The sequence below is a fragment of the Colias croceus genome, chromosome 10 (assembly GCF_905220415.1).
Source record: "Colias croceus chromosome 10, ilColCroc2.1".
Taxonomy (NCBI): domain Eukaryota; kingdom Metazoa; phylum Arthropoda; class Insecta; order Lepidoptera; family Pieridae; genus Colias; species Colias croceus.
Window position 1 is genome coordinate 2,052,194 of NC_059546.1, and position 15,061 is coordinate 2,067,254.

General features: G+C 31.4%; 2 protein-coding genes across 2 annotated transcripts in view; one reads left to right on the forward strand and one right to left on the reverse strand.

Moving 5' to 3' along the window:
* Positions 1-422: 422 nt before the first annotated feature.
* On the reverse strand, positions 423-2,097 carry LOC123694760. Its single transcript, XM_045640326.1, has 2 exons — positions 1,214-2,097; positions 423-789 (listed from the first exon to the last, which is right to left on the reverse strand). The coding sequence occupies exons 1-2, from the start codon at positions 1,665-1,667 to the stop codon at positions 734-736; spliced, it is 510 nt and encodes a 169-aa protein (XP_045496282.1). The 5' UTR covers positions 1,668-2,097; the 3' UTR covers positions 423-733.
* Positions 2,098-9,660: 7,563 nt separating this feature from the next.
* The window catches only part of LOC123694757 (calexcitin-1-like), a 51,453-nt gene continuing 46,052 nt past the window's right edge, over positions 9,661-15,061 (forward strand). The window contains exon 1 of the mRNA XM_045640324.1: positions 9,661-9,748. The gene's annotated coding sequence lies outside the window, so the exon portion shown is untranslated. The remainder of the gene's footprint in view (positions 9,749-15,061) is intronic.

Genomic DNA, 15,061 nt, shown 5'->3' on the forward strand with positions numbered 1-15,061 from the left:
AAAGGCATCTTAATGAATTCATATTGACCTCGTGGTGTTACAAATGATGTATACTTCTGACTATTAATATGAACATTCACATGTAAAAATCCATTTTTTAAATCAAGCGAGGTAAACATTTTTGCATAAGTTAATCTGTCTAATTGATCTTCAATGAGTGGTAGTGGATATCTTTCTTTAATAATCTTCTTATTCAATTTCCTGTAATCAACACACAATCTATAGTTTCCATTCTTCTTTTTTGCAAGCACAATTGGACTAGCATAATCAGACTTACTTGTTTTTATTATTCCTTCATCAAGCCATTCTTTAATCTTTAATCGTTTGTCAACAATGTTAAGCTCCAAAGGTGACAATCGTCGTGGATTCTGATAAACTGGTACATCATCGGTTAATAATATTTTAAGTTTTACATTTGATGCTTTAGTACATCTTTTGGGGTTATATTCTTTTATAATATTCTGTATTTTATTCTTATATTCTTTATTTTCAACATTTGTGATATCTTCATTTTCATTCTCTAGCATTGTAAGGTGTAATATTCTTGTTGCAGTGATAGTTCCAGATTTAAAATTGATTTCTACTTCTTTCAGTACAGGATTTCCTAATATAATGTTGACAGGGATAGCGCCATCATCAACAACATAAAATAAAGTTTCAAAATAACAATCATCAATTTCAATTTTTGCTGTGAAAGATCCTTTTGTATAAATTTCCTTTTCAGCTATTCCAGTTAAAGTTTCTGTTGTTCCTGAACTATAAGATAACAATTTTTCACCTTGAATCTTCCTAAAATAAGACATAATTATTAAATTAGCATCGCTTCCGGTATCAATCAGGGCTTCTACATCAATATTATTTATTTTCAGCTTCTTGAAAGGTCTCACATCAATATTATTTTTAGTTGACATAATTTCCAAACTCTTTTTTATACTTTTAGAACATTCAGTTGATTTATGGCCAAACATGTTGCATTTAAAACATTTAATGCCTTTAGTACAATTAGGCGACTCATGATCTAAATCTCCACAATTGAAACATCTCTTTACTCGTAGTGTTTTTTGAATTTTCATGCCAATGGACTTTGATACTGAATTACTTTGAATCTTATTAGGTGAATATGATTTTTTCTTAATTTCTGAATAAATGTCTAATTTCTTTCTGAATTCTTTAATGTTACAAGCGCCATATAAAATATTTTTGTTGGACTCACTGTCTTTAATACCGTCGATGACATATTCCATCAGGGCTTCATCTTCAACATTCCCAAGTACTGCAAGTTCCTTCATATGTAAAAAATATTGCTGATGAGTCTCATTCATCTTCATCCGGCGAGTTGAAAGTCTCTTGTGAACAGTTGCACTGTTCAACTTCTTACCAAATTCCTCACGGAGCTCAGACTTAAGTGTATCCCACGTGGTGGTCCCACTTAGTGAACGTAAAAATAGCTTGGCGGTTCCCGCGAGAAGCCGCTTCGAAAATATGAGTTTTTCTATTTCGCCCCATTGCATTAAAGAGGAAATATCTTCAAAATCTTTTACGAATGTTTCGATGCCATAGGCATCATCACCCGAAAATGGCGTCATTGATTTCTCTAAGTCATTGAAGGAAATACGCGGCGATGGTTCACCACAATCATCATCATCTTTTACTCGTTTCGGCGGCATGTTGAATAATGTAAATAAAAAGTTTTATAGTCTTCAAGTCGTAATCGTATAATCATAAGCTTCTTTAAATCTTAGTCTTCGTTCGTAATTCGTAAATTCATAATCAGGTTAAATCACCGGCATCATAGTCTTCGTCTGTTTTTTCTTTATTCCACCATCCCGTATCCCGGACGAGCCCCCAAATTATGTGGGGATGGTGTAAATGAAAAGCCAAATTCGCCCAATCGATTTATTTCCCAGACACCGGTTACATATCAAAAATACATTTCAACAATCCTCCATTACATCGTACCACAAAACACAAAGTCAAGTCATAGACAACCAAAAATCTACAGTCTACAGATAACATGTCCACAGATTAAATAATAGAAAAACACAGACTAAAAATAAAACTAGTAATCATGAAATACATCTTAATATTTTATCCTATTCCCACATATATTAAGATATATATAATATTAAGATTACTTACCTACCTTTAAATTGTTACCTTGAATTCCTGTGATTATAATAAACATGTTGTAAACATGTAGATAATATTTTTGTAAGTTGACCACAGAAGTAATAATAGACTCTATTTTCAGGGTCCTTAAAATTCGGATACATTTTGTGTTAACGTTATTATCCCAAATGTAGTTAAGTTATAGAAATTACGCCCTACTTCGCCTTGGTCTATAAAATGTCAATTATATAATATGAACCCATTTTAATCCCCATTAATTAATAGAGTAAGAACGTTTAAAAGCTTTGTGGTTTCAAATGTATGAAATCTACACTAATATTATGAAGAGGAAAACTTTGTTTGTTTGTTTGTTTGATTGTAATGAATAGGCTCATAAACTACTGGGCCGATTTTAAAAATTCTTTCACCATTCGAAAGCTACATTATCCACGAGTAACATAGGCTAGGTTTTATCCCGGAAATCCCACGGGAACGGGAACTATGCGGGTTTTTCTTTGAAAAAGCGGGCGAAGCTAGTGTAAAATATGGTCAAAAATAGTTTAATTTACTATTATCAAACTTTTTAACTACTTAGGTAGATACACCTATTGATTTGAAAACAAAAATGTTGTCACTTCAACAAAAACGGATCTTTGGCAAATAATTGATCTAGTATATATACATTTATTATACCTAATACTAGTTTTCCGCGCGTGGCTTCGCCCGCTGTGTCTTAATGTGCTGTGTGTGTTATTAGGTAATAAATGATATAAAAACCTTTCTCTTGAATCACTCTATCTATTAAAAAATCCACATCAAAATCAGTTGCGTAGTTTTAAAGGTTACATACGCATACAAAGGGACATAGGGACAGAGAAAGCGACTTTGTTTTATACTATTAGATTTCCGCCCGCGGCTTCGCCCGCGTTTGCAAAGGAAAACACATAAAACTCAAAACTCAAACTCAAACTCTCTCTCTTATACTATGTAGTGATATAATATGTAAATATGTAATACCTTTTCCGTTTATGGAAGGTAAAATTAAAGTAATTAGGAACTAAGGGTAATATCGAAACTTGTAATTTTCCGATGCCGAGGGCTATTTGAATTTAATAGAGGTTTAATATGATGTAATCAATAGGTTGGTTATAATAGCACCTTAACAAGTTAAATTTGAAGTATACCTATCAGTATTATGCCACATACTTATTGTATTTTTTAATTAAATACATATTTCCTAAATGATTCGTGTCTTGTTAAATAAAACGTTATATTATAGTCATACTAAATATGTGTTACTCTTATTCCTTTATTTCCTAATCTAATTTAAATCCTAGTAATTTATACTTCAATTAATAATCAATTTAATCAGTAACTTTAACATTATTGTGACGCACCAGTTCATAGGGACAAAACATAATACATATAGGTATCCTACGTTACTAATTATACAGTGTGGAAATTTTCGATGGGAATGTTTCTTTCCAAAAATAAAGGAATGTTTCCTTTCAGCAACATTTGCTATCTTTAGTATTTTCTTTCCCTCCAGGGCCCATCAAAAATTTCCACGCTGTAGATATAACTTACAAAGAATAAAATAATTTAAAATCGGGTTTTTAATTCGAAACCAACGAACAAAAATTAATCATTTCGTTTATATAATATATAATTTCTAAAAAATAAACCTAGTAGGTAGTATTTCCTAAGCTTGAAGTAAAATGTATTCAGAGAACGACACTTTAACACGACCAAAGTCCAAATAAATTATTCCCTCGATACAATTTACATCTATACTGGATAAATTTACTTTGAACGAGAAATAACTTTTAAACTACTAGATTTGAATACAGTTTGTATTTGCGTATTTATTGACAACTCTAGAATATAGGGTTGAACAAAACGGCAATTTAAAAATGGCCTATTATAAGGGTTTTCCTTGATCGTATTTTTAATACAAATAAAAAACTATGAAAGTTGTTATGTTATTTTAGTAGGACCACTAACTATTAATAGTAGGATTTGGCGTTTAAATAATGTCAGTAGGTAGTAATTAGGATTATAATAGGCCTATACGTCTAGTTAAGTGGTCTTTTTGCTTTTAAAGGCAATTATCAATAGAAAAAATGTATGTACCTATATAACATTACTATAAAATACTTTTCATACAGTAGGTAACACTTAAGATGGATACACTTTTATTGCGTATTTTGCGTCAACATCTTAAAATAATGGGGAAAACCTGTCAAGTGGTATGCCTTGTCTATATATCTAATGTTTGTGTTTAGTTTTTTATTTTGTTCTCGTTATTGGAGTATTAATAGGTACTTTATTTATTGGTGATCGAAGCTTTTTTAAATCGTAAAACATTATTTATAAATAGGCTCCACTTTATTTTGACATACTACCTACGTAGGTATAATTGCGCAAAAAACGAGTCGATCCAAAAAGTGTTATTTTTACAGAAACAATCTCATTTGCCTCCTACTCCACCTTTATAAGCAAACCGTAAGCCAATACAAAGCCCATGCACTTGTGAAACTTAAGGATACTGAAGCTTTTACTAGAATGAGAAAAACATCACTTTATAGAGAAGGAAGTTTTTTTTTTAATAATTGGAACAATTAACACGACAGGTTTATACATTTATATAAAACTAGCAGTCCGCCCCGGCTTCGCCCGTGGTACATTTTTACGTTTTCTCTCCATAAGAACCATCCTCGTACTTCAGGAAATGTAATAAAAAAAGAATTAACGAAATCGGTTCAGTTGTTCTCGAGTTATGCGCTTACCAACACATTTTGCGATTCATTTTTATATTATAGAAGACTAGGTGCATCAGCAAACGTTCTGACTCATCGCCCCTTTTTCGTGTCTTTTTCTGTATAAGAATCTTCCGAATGAAGTTTGGACAAAAACTATTGTATTGGTACTATTGTATTGGTAGTATGTGGTCTGTGGACAGTGAACCTGTTAACAAATACTTAGCTTATATGGATAGTTTTAAACAAACCTATCCATACAGGGTGCAACTGCATTTAGTTAGCTCCGAACAATAATTTTAAAAACAATAACGTCGCACCAATGTCAATTGTCGTAAATTTAAACCGTGCGAATGAATTTTTCCCTCGTACTGTGCCAACATGTATTGCGAATGGCAACTACAATTATTATTCATGAAATACAAACTTTACTTTGTAACAATATTGATGTCGATAAAATTTTTATAAGTTCCTTGTTAGTTTTGAGTGCTGTTTGCGGTTGTTTGAATGTTTTATGTTGGATGATAATGAATTCAATTTTGTAGTGAGTTTCAATCATATTAATTATAATTTAACTTGAGTATTTATTAATTTCAGTATTGCATTCATTGTTAGAGTTCTCAGAGCAGTTACTATTTCATATTTGATCTACAAATAGAAAGGAAGTGTCGGATAATTAACAAGTAAATAAAATCGCATTTTACATACGCTGTAATGTCCTAATTTTTTATTGTATAGAAAAATATTATAATGTTCCTATTTTGAATCAAAATCTTAGTTAAGTTATGTCAGTATTAGAACCACATTTTTCCAATATAAGTCAACAATTACTTATGCATATTGGTCTTTAGAACTTAATCATACAATCGCTACGTCACACGTGTTTCACAATTCTTCGTAGTTACAGTTGATGATGTTCGAATATTCTCTTAGACTGGCGTCCAATTAACATCTGTTGGCTGTTGGCTGTGTCGAGACTTTGCATCAGATGCGGATTTACAGACTTTGACTTACAAAGTACTTGCTTGTGTATGGGAGGAAGCGAGAGCGATTTAATTTTGTTGTATATTTCGGTATAATGTGTCAGGGAAAGGTAACTTCTGTGAGTTTTGAGTTCAATTACATTTTTCAATAATATTTAATGTATCACTCTTTTCTCAATTTCTGGCTCGCCGATGATAGAGAGATGGTATATGACAGACATATCTACATTCTACACATACACATGACAGACACATGAGAGAATTCTGCAGTGAAATTACTTTTTCTACATTACTTCAGATCGAAATATCATATTTTATGTACTAAGAAAACATAGCTTTGGAGGTGTTCGTAATTCGTAAACAGGTTACGTTAGAGCTGCAGAACCGATGAACCGATGGATAGTAGTAGATGGTAGTAGCCACAACCATTGTTATAAACATTTTCAGAAACAACTCCTCTCTACGACTGCTAGCTGTAAAAGAAAAAAATACAGTTAGTGCCATAGACGAACATTCTAAAATTCGCCATTCGCTTCGCATAGACAACAACATTCTAGAAGCTACCACGCCATTCGCTTTGCTTGTCGCTAATCGTTGTTATTGAAACAGCTATATAAGATAGTTTTAATTAACGAGGAAGACTTACATTACACACGGTAATTGAAACGTGTGTGTGTACTAACAATTTGCGAGGTAAAATGCGAGACCAAATGAGTTAGTGTCTTCAATTATTTGTAGATACGATTTCCTTTTTGGTCAATCTGGCGAGGAACAATACCTACTCAAATAAATAATTAATGCCAAATTTACATTTTATCAAAAGTTTTTGTATTTTTTTAAATATCGTTCCTTTTATATAATCCTCCGATGACCTTTTACCTGAAATAGAGGTGATAATATTATAAACAGAAATAGAAGTAAACAATAAATACTTTTTTTTTAATAAATAATAAGTATTTTAAATGTAAAATACCGTTTCTAATATTAAATATCTGTAAAGTAATAACAAAAATTATCTTCGCATAATTACACCACAATAAATATGTGGACATGGCCGTATCATTTTTGTTTTACAAAAATGCATACGTAAATATTGAAATTACTGATTTCTCTTTATTCTAATTTCCAACAAAGGCCATATATAATTCATAAAAACATATAGAGATCGTTTTGTTAAGCCGTTTTCTTAGAAGCTCTTCAAAAATAATTCCCTTTAACAATCTGATCGGATCAACATCTTAACAACTATCTCTTGGTACCTTCTGTGGGATTGAATCCTCTCCAGCTAGTATTAGAGCTGCTAATTGGCTCCTTATCGATAAACGTTAGTCTAAACGTTTAGTGATGTGATGGTTTATCGATAAGTTATATAATTTGTATTTCAAATTTACCGTTGAAATAAATGAAGGTCGTGTGTATAATACAAACAATTACTTTATCCAAAATCTATCATTCTATTTGACTTCAATACCACACCTAATATCCAATACATGTACTGCCGACCTAATTTAGAGTTTTCTGCCAACATAATTCACTGCATAATAAGTCCGCACTGTGCCTTGTAGATAGCTAAGTTCTGTTGCATGTTTTTTTTTTCAAAAGTAAAATATAAATAAACACGTCTTATCGATAAAGTCGCACATCACTACTGTAATAACACCCTAGGTGAGGTTATAAAAGTACCTTCTTAATGATCCAATTATACCATCGAGTACGTATTTCAACGATATTCTTGGGGAAATTATATAATCAGCTGTCATAGAATTTTAATATTTTCAGCAAAAATTGGATTACCTTATTAGGGTGCGTTAATCTTATTTATTGACGTCCATAAAGCATCAATTTGTAGCGATTTTTTTAAATCTAGAAATAATTTGTCGCCGATTGTATACTATTTTTTTCTTAATAATATGAGATTGTTATAATTACCTGAAGAAACAGACGTCGCAGACGTTAATCGTTGCCTTGACCTATAATCTGGTTAAAACCAAGATTCATCTTTAGAATCTCTGATGAGCCTCGCTAAAACCAAACTAGCTAAAAATATTTATATCTAATCGATATATCAATACAATTTTCAATCTAATATCAGTCGACCTTAATAGTGAACTAAAATGGAATATTTTATACCTTTTCTAGTTAAAAAAAGACTCACAAACGAAAAATGTTGTCACCAAAAAAATTTGTATTCTTGAAAATTACGGAACCCAGAAAGTTCCTTAAAACATACCATGAATATTAAATTGAACCTTTTTAAATTAGAGAATAATGTTCCCCTGTCTTTGTTTTTTATGGCTCAAACTTAATTTTGGAGGAAGCAGGAAGCGGAAAGACAAAGCGCAGAGCACCAGGTGTAGACGAAATGAAAACAAAAATAAAAATGAATTCAATTGCATAAGCAATTTTTAAAATTAGAAGCGAAACTTTTTTATGTGTACCAAATTGAAGATGGTAAAACAAGGGATAATGTTATTGATACAATTTTCATGTTTGTGGAAATTATGGAAGAAATTAAAAAAAAAAATTACAATTATTTTAATACCTATATTTTTACCCGCTTCTTCACCTACGGTATATGATTACGCATTATTTTCAGGCATTTTGAAAAATAATTTTGATTTACAATTTCATCTAAAAACTATCTAATTTAGTCTATCTAATATAGACGCAATTTTTTTTGTTCATGAATTGTATTTTATACTAAGCAAGTATTATTTCCGCTCTTAGCTATATTTATTATTATTTAACTACAATAATTGTGCATATAATATAACCATTCGTAAAACTTCAACATTCTTTCTATTACAGGAAAACCAACCTGTGGTTCGTATCAAGTCGTGCGCAAAATATTTATTCCATTGTTATTCATACAAATCGGTCGGTGTTTATTCAATTGAGGCTGGATAGCATGATACAATATACGTAGATTATTTAGATCGACCTTCACTAAAATGCGATGGCGTGTGGCAGGATCACGTAATGTGGGATGAGGCGGCGTGAGACGTGTTCCGCTCACGCCACTCCATGAGGGTAGAGCTGGCAGGCTCTTAGCTTGTTTGGGCCCGGCGACGGGCTGCCGCTGATGGGGTCACGGATGAATTCTACACATACCCGTGGCCCTGTCGCTGATGCGGCTTGACGGAACACAGTGGGGTTTTGGTCGGTAGGAATCCGACATAACCCACGGCCTCTTCCCCGGAGGCCGTGGGTATCTATGCAAGATTTCCCCACTAAAAAAAAAAAAAAGGATCACATAATGTAAACATGAGGAATCATGAAAAACAAATAAGTTTTGCGTAGGTTATACTACCATATGGGTTATACTACGTACGGCTTATAGGTAGTAGTTAGTAGGTACGGCATTAAGCACATAAATGACAAAACCATTTTTCAAAAATTTTCTATCTGTAGATTACTAATTCTAGGTTAGCTTATAACTCTTCATGTTCCTTTTCTCTCCTGATTTAATTAAGAGCAGAGCAAGAGAGGGTGGTATAGTTTTAACTAGCTTTAATTTTTTATTACTTTAATTACATATTTCATTAATGTAAAAAGTCCTTATATTTGAATGAATGTAAAAGTAAACAATTGATGCTCTTTTAATTTAAAATTGAATTTTTACCTAAGCTTTTTACAGGAAAGCGCCTATCCTTAACGGTGATAAAACGTTCGAACTACTTCCACAAGTCATTCCTGTTAATCGACTTCTATTAAAACTTCACTCGATTTGTGGTGTGAAAAGATGTACAGAAACACCCCTGGGGCAATAGCGATCAATCTTTGGGTCTCCATTTCTTCAGTACTGCAATACGTAGACTTAGCTTAGGTCGGGGCCCGACCGCCGCACGGCATTATTCGTTGTGACGCGGCCGCCGGCAGCCGACTGACTACTAAACGGTAAGCGGGCATCCATGTTCGAATTTTATTTTTTTTTACAACGTAACGGCCAGTAATAAAATATTATAAGAATAATTTATATTCTTTTTTATTTGGAAGCGTTCGAATTTTAAATTTTTGACTGCGTAAAAAGGTTTCATGCTGTTCAATAGTTGGAAAAAACTTTTTAAGAACTTTGAAACGCAAAATTTAAACTCTAAAAATCATATAATTCATTATTTATTTGGAAAAAATATAACTAATATTGAATGAAATAAATTAAAATCAACCAATTAAAGCTTTTGTCAACTCATCCAGATGCGTAAAAGGATAAAATTAATGTAATACAATAATTCTATACGACGTTATATTATATACAGAAAGAAACAAAGGCAGAATACCGTTTCAGTTTTAACTTCTATGTGTAAAACTTTGATTCCTTTCAACGTGTATCGTACGAAGTTTGAAGGAATTTTTCATAAAGTTGTATGTGAACGTTTGCGAGCGTTTCGTAACTCATATCTTGTTACGGTTTCAAATATTGTCTCTTACTCCCGTTCTTTTATTTTTAAATGTTACATAGATTATGTAACAAGAAGTCATTTTGTTAGTTTGTATTTTGTGTAAAGTTTTTAATTGTTATTTATTGGCCTGTGGTCTGGTCGTTTTTGGTGAGTTTTTCGATTATATTATAGCATTTCAGTAATAATGTAATCTACTTACAAGAGTATGTAAAAGCCCCGCCCTTTTAAAGACCATCCGTTGTAAGAAAAAATAATCGTATTGCATTTCGTTCTTTTAAAATTGTGGATTGCTAAATAACATAAGAAAAGTCTTTTTAACAAAGCATTTATAAACATTATTGAATTATAAAGGCACTTTAAAAATTAATATTTGTCGATATTAATAACAATGAAAAATTAATAATTAAACCAGAATACACAAAATATAACTTTTAAAAATGTACAAATACTATAATAAAATGAATTGCACAGGGTACGTAACTAGTAACTACCTACCTATCTCAAATTTTCGTGAATAATGTTTAAAATTACTTAGTCCCTTTTACCTCTTCATCATCACTACATACCTAGTAGGTATAAAACAAAGTCGCTTTCTCTGTCCCTATGTCCCTTTGTATGCTTAAATCTTTAAAACTACGCAACGGATTTTGATGCGGTTTTTTTAATAGATAGAGTGATTCAAGAGGAAGGTTTTAGTATATAATTTATTAGGTTTTAGACAAAGCGGGCGAAGCCGCGGGCCGTAAGCTAGTTTATCATAAAAAAAGTTACGTGATCGAAGTTACCACTACAGTCTTATAATAAAACACAGCATGCCCAACCCATTTGTCTAGTTGTTTTAATTAAAGCAATACTGGACGTTTTGTACGAGAAAGAATTTAATAATTTCATATCCAATGTTTACGAGGCATGATATCACTCGTAGTTTGATGACGTCATAATGTATTATTGGTACCCCTTTAGTATTTCATTTGGTTGATGTATGGGCAATATTTTTGACAATTTGTATGGAAATTTGGGAATAAATTGTATAATTTATGATTGTGTACTATCGCTAGATATACACATATATCTATTGTAATAATGTTGTGTAGGTAATGTTCTTTGTAACTACTGAATATTCAGCTGTAAATCTAGGTCAAAAACAAAAAGCTCATAAAACTATTTCATCTGTTTTCTAAATTATAAAAATTCTTTTGAGTTTGTAAGACAAGCCCACATAAGTGGTGAAAAATAAAATAAAATAAAATTCAAACGAACACCAAAAATTTCAGTTCCGTATTTCATGAACTTCACTCGGTCAAAATAACAATCTGTAGGTAATCGTGATTTATATATTTTCTCATTGACATTTTACTTCCCGATTCGAATAATATTGCAATTGATCAAATAAATAACTTTTTACTAGCTGTGCTTCGTGTTTTTACCAGCAGTGTTCCGATCCTGTTGGCCTTCCTCGATAAATGGGCTATCTAACACTGAAAGAATTTTTCAAATCGGACCAGTAGTTCCCGAGATTAGCGCTTTCAAACAAACAAACAAACAAACTCTTCAGCTTTATAATATTAGTATAGATTGTATAATGGTACAGATCATACGACATCGTACGTTTCTATCAATTGATAGTTGTTATTGCATCCTTGTTATTTGCAATAAGGAATACTGTCAGGGCTGCCAACCCTAACTGCGCTTTACTTTTATAAATTTAATAGACAAGTTATTAAACAGGTACAAATAAAAGGTTTTTTTGCTAAGAATAAGGTTAATTAATAATTTAGGAAAAGTTAGATAAAGAATACCTAGTGTTTACAGAATGTAATAAATCGGTTAATCGGGAGTTTCCTTTGGTACCTATAGGTAATAATAATATGCGAATCTTCTGAAAATGGAATTAAAACTTAAGATGCATTCGAATTTTATGACCATTATTTTAATACTAATATTTTTTTTATATAAAACTTTAGCTTTACCTCTAATTAAAATAAAGAGTTACTAATTTATTCTTGATATGAACGGCGGCAGTCCAGTATTTTGTTCTTTTATAAAAAAAAACTTTTAAATATCGTCGTTTTCAACACATTTTTAAAATAAAACGACTTAGGATAAGACCACCCACATTCACACATACTTTTTTAACATTTTTTTAATACACATCGTATACAACGCTATTTTTTCCCTAAAAATGAACGCACCCCGATCCTTGACTGTTCTATATTGCCTGTCGCGAGCTTAAGTAAGGGCCATTTATAAAGATTTTTAAAACTGAAGTGTGCTAAATAGAACCATAAAAATAAATGGGCCAGGCGATTGCCAGGAAGAATAAATTGGAGCGGTTCTAACACACTTCAGCACCTGGGAGTTCTCGTTGAATTTTAATAATTTTATACGAAATAGCTTTTTGCAAGCTTTTGAATGTCGAAACAATATCGGGATTCTTCGCCGATTCGTGTGTCCTTTCTAAGTATTTGTATTGAATGCTTTCAGTAAAGGTTTTCCTAGATTTTATACAGTAATGTGATTTTATATGTAATGTTTTTGTTCCTTTTGTATTGGAATTACTAAATTATTCAAAATTCAAATAAATGCAGTAGATTTTTGGATAATTATGATAAAATACATCATCTCATAAACCGCTTTCTTTTACGGCTTTTACCTTAAAATTAGTATAAAAATATAGCTTCCCTTTCATCTATCTATCTAAATCATTAGGCCAGTTAAAGCATGATTGACAAACAATCATACACATTTAAAATTATAGGTTAGATTTAATTGGAAAAACGATTGCACATAAAACATAAGATTGACACTTCTTGTTCAAAGAGCATTTTGTAGTTAATAGTTTGATTGATAAATTGTGTATTCATTGATAAAACGATACGTCTTAGTACCGTCACACCCCGGACACTCCATACAAAATTATCCTTTTGACAGTCACACTGTAGAGACTGCAAATGTGTGTGTTAACGCTTTATGGTTGGCACATCACAAAATCGATAATCACAAATCCAAAATAATAAAATTACTTTAAGTCAATTTGATTAATGTTGTCAATCTTCGTTGCGTATCGTCCTTGTAGAAAAATATGGACCATTTTATGTCTGATCGTGCGGGGTGAGGTAAGTGTTTAATATTGGCGGGAGGCGGAGAGTGTCCGTTCTGTAGCGTTTAGCTACTATTATGTATTCTGTGGTACCGTGTTGATATATATAGAGAGCATATGGGTTCAAATTATGTGCATCGGTATAAAATATTATCAAGTTCCATTTTTGAACGAATATAATATTATGTGCTTTTTAACGCTAAAATTATTATAATCAATTTTTATACTGAACTAGCGATCCACCCCGGCTTCGTCCATCGTTTACGTTTTCAATCCATAAGAACCATCATCGTATTTGAATAAATAGATATTATAAAAAAATAATCAACGAAATCGGTTCAGCCGTTCTCGAGTTATACGCTTAGTTACCAACACATTTTGCGATTCATTTTTATATTATACTTACTTAGATAGATATTAGATATATCATATTTTTATATTAAAGGTACGACAAAATATTATGATTATTTACATTACTTTTTGCACATTTTCTGTTTGTATCAATTTATTGTTTTTACGTTTATCATCAATACTTACAAAATAATTATAAATTTTCATTTTAGTTAAATGGATTTTAGAATTTTAATAATCTTATTTGCTTCTAATTAACGCTCAAAATATGTTTAAAATCTTGAAGAAATTACGTTTGGTTTTGCAGTAATTATATGTATAAGAAAAAATAAGGTTAAAAGTCAAGTGTTTATTTTTATAAAATCTGCATTAATTTTCGAAGAAAACAAGTCCATGATACGTTATTCTTCTTCTAATATATAAAAATCAATGCCACTTTTCGTTGTAATTCCATATAGAGAAAACGTTAATATGTACCACGGGCGAAGCCGGGGCGGACCGCTAGTTTTTTATGAAATTTAGTGGGTAGTTCTCTCAATTAAAAATAAAAGTATTAGCAAAGCTTGCAATTTCGTTCATTTTGTCTTTATCACGAATATTATTACTATTTATTTATCAACTATAGGTACATAAAAAATCATAATATATTCTAAATGAGAAAAGCCCTAACGGATTTTATAACTCTCTTGGAAAACAATTTTTTTTCCAGACTTACAATACGATTTATCCATAACTTATAATATTACTTTATTCAAAATAGGCAGTGACTACCATTAGTTATTTGCTAAAGACTTGACAACTGTGCCAAATTTGTCAAAGTATTGGCAAACTTAATGTCGACATTCTACAAACTTATTGACAAGTGAAAATTAAACAATGCAGCTGTAAATAGTTACAGTAAGTTTATGTACAACTAGCTGTGCCTTGCGGTTTTACTCGCAGTGCTCCGCTCCTGTTGGTCTTATCGTGATGATATAAAGCCTATAGCCTTCCTCGACAAATGGGCTATCTAACGCTGAAAGAATTTTTCAAATTGGACCAGTAGTTCCTGAGATTAGCGCGTTCAAACATGAAACAAACAAACAAACCCTTTAGCTTTATAATATTAGTATGGGTTTAATATACAATTTATAAGATTAGATACAAGTTTTCGATAAAATAAATCTTTTCCTGTTGTTAATACAATCAAATATATATTATAAAGGCGAAAGTTCATACATCCATACAGGATGTATGGATGTATGGATGTTTGTTACTCTTTCACGTAAAAACTACTGAACCGATTACAATGAAATTTAGAACACATATAGAGAGTAACTTGGATTAACACATAGGATATTTTTTATCCCGGAAATCCCA

Excerpts from the sequence above, each read along its gene's own strand:
- LOC123694760 (XM_045640326.1), bottom strand. The coding sequence starts at position 1,667 with ATGCCGCCGAAACGAGTAAAAGATGATGATGATTGTGGTGAACCATCG. Across the intron at positions 790-1,213 it reads CATCGACGGTATTAAAGACA|GAAGATTCAAGGTGAAAAAT; the intron begins GTGAGTCCAACA and ends GTCTTATTTTAG.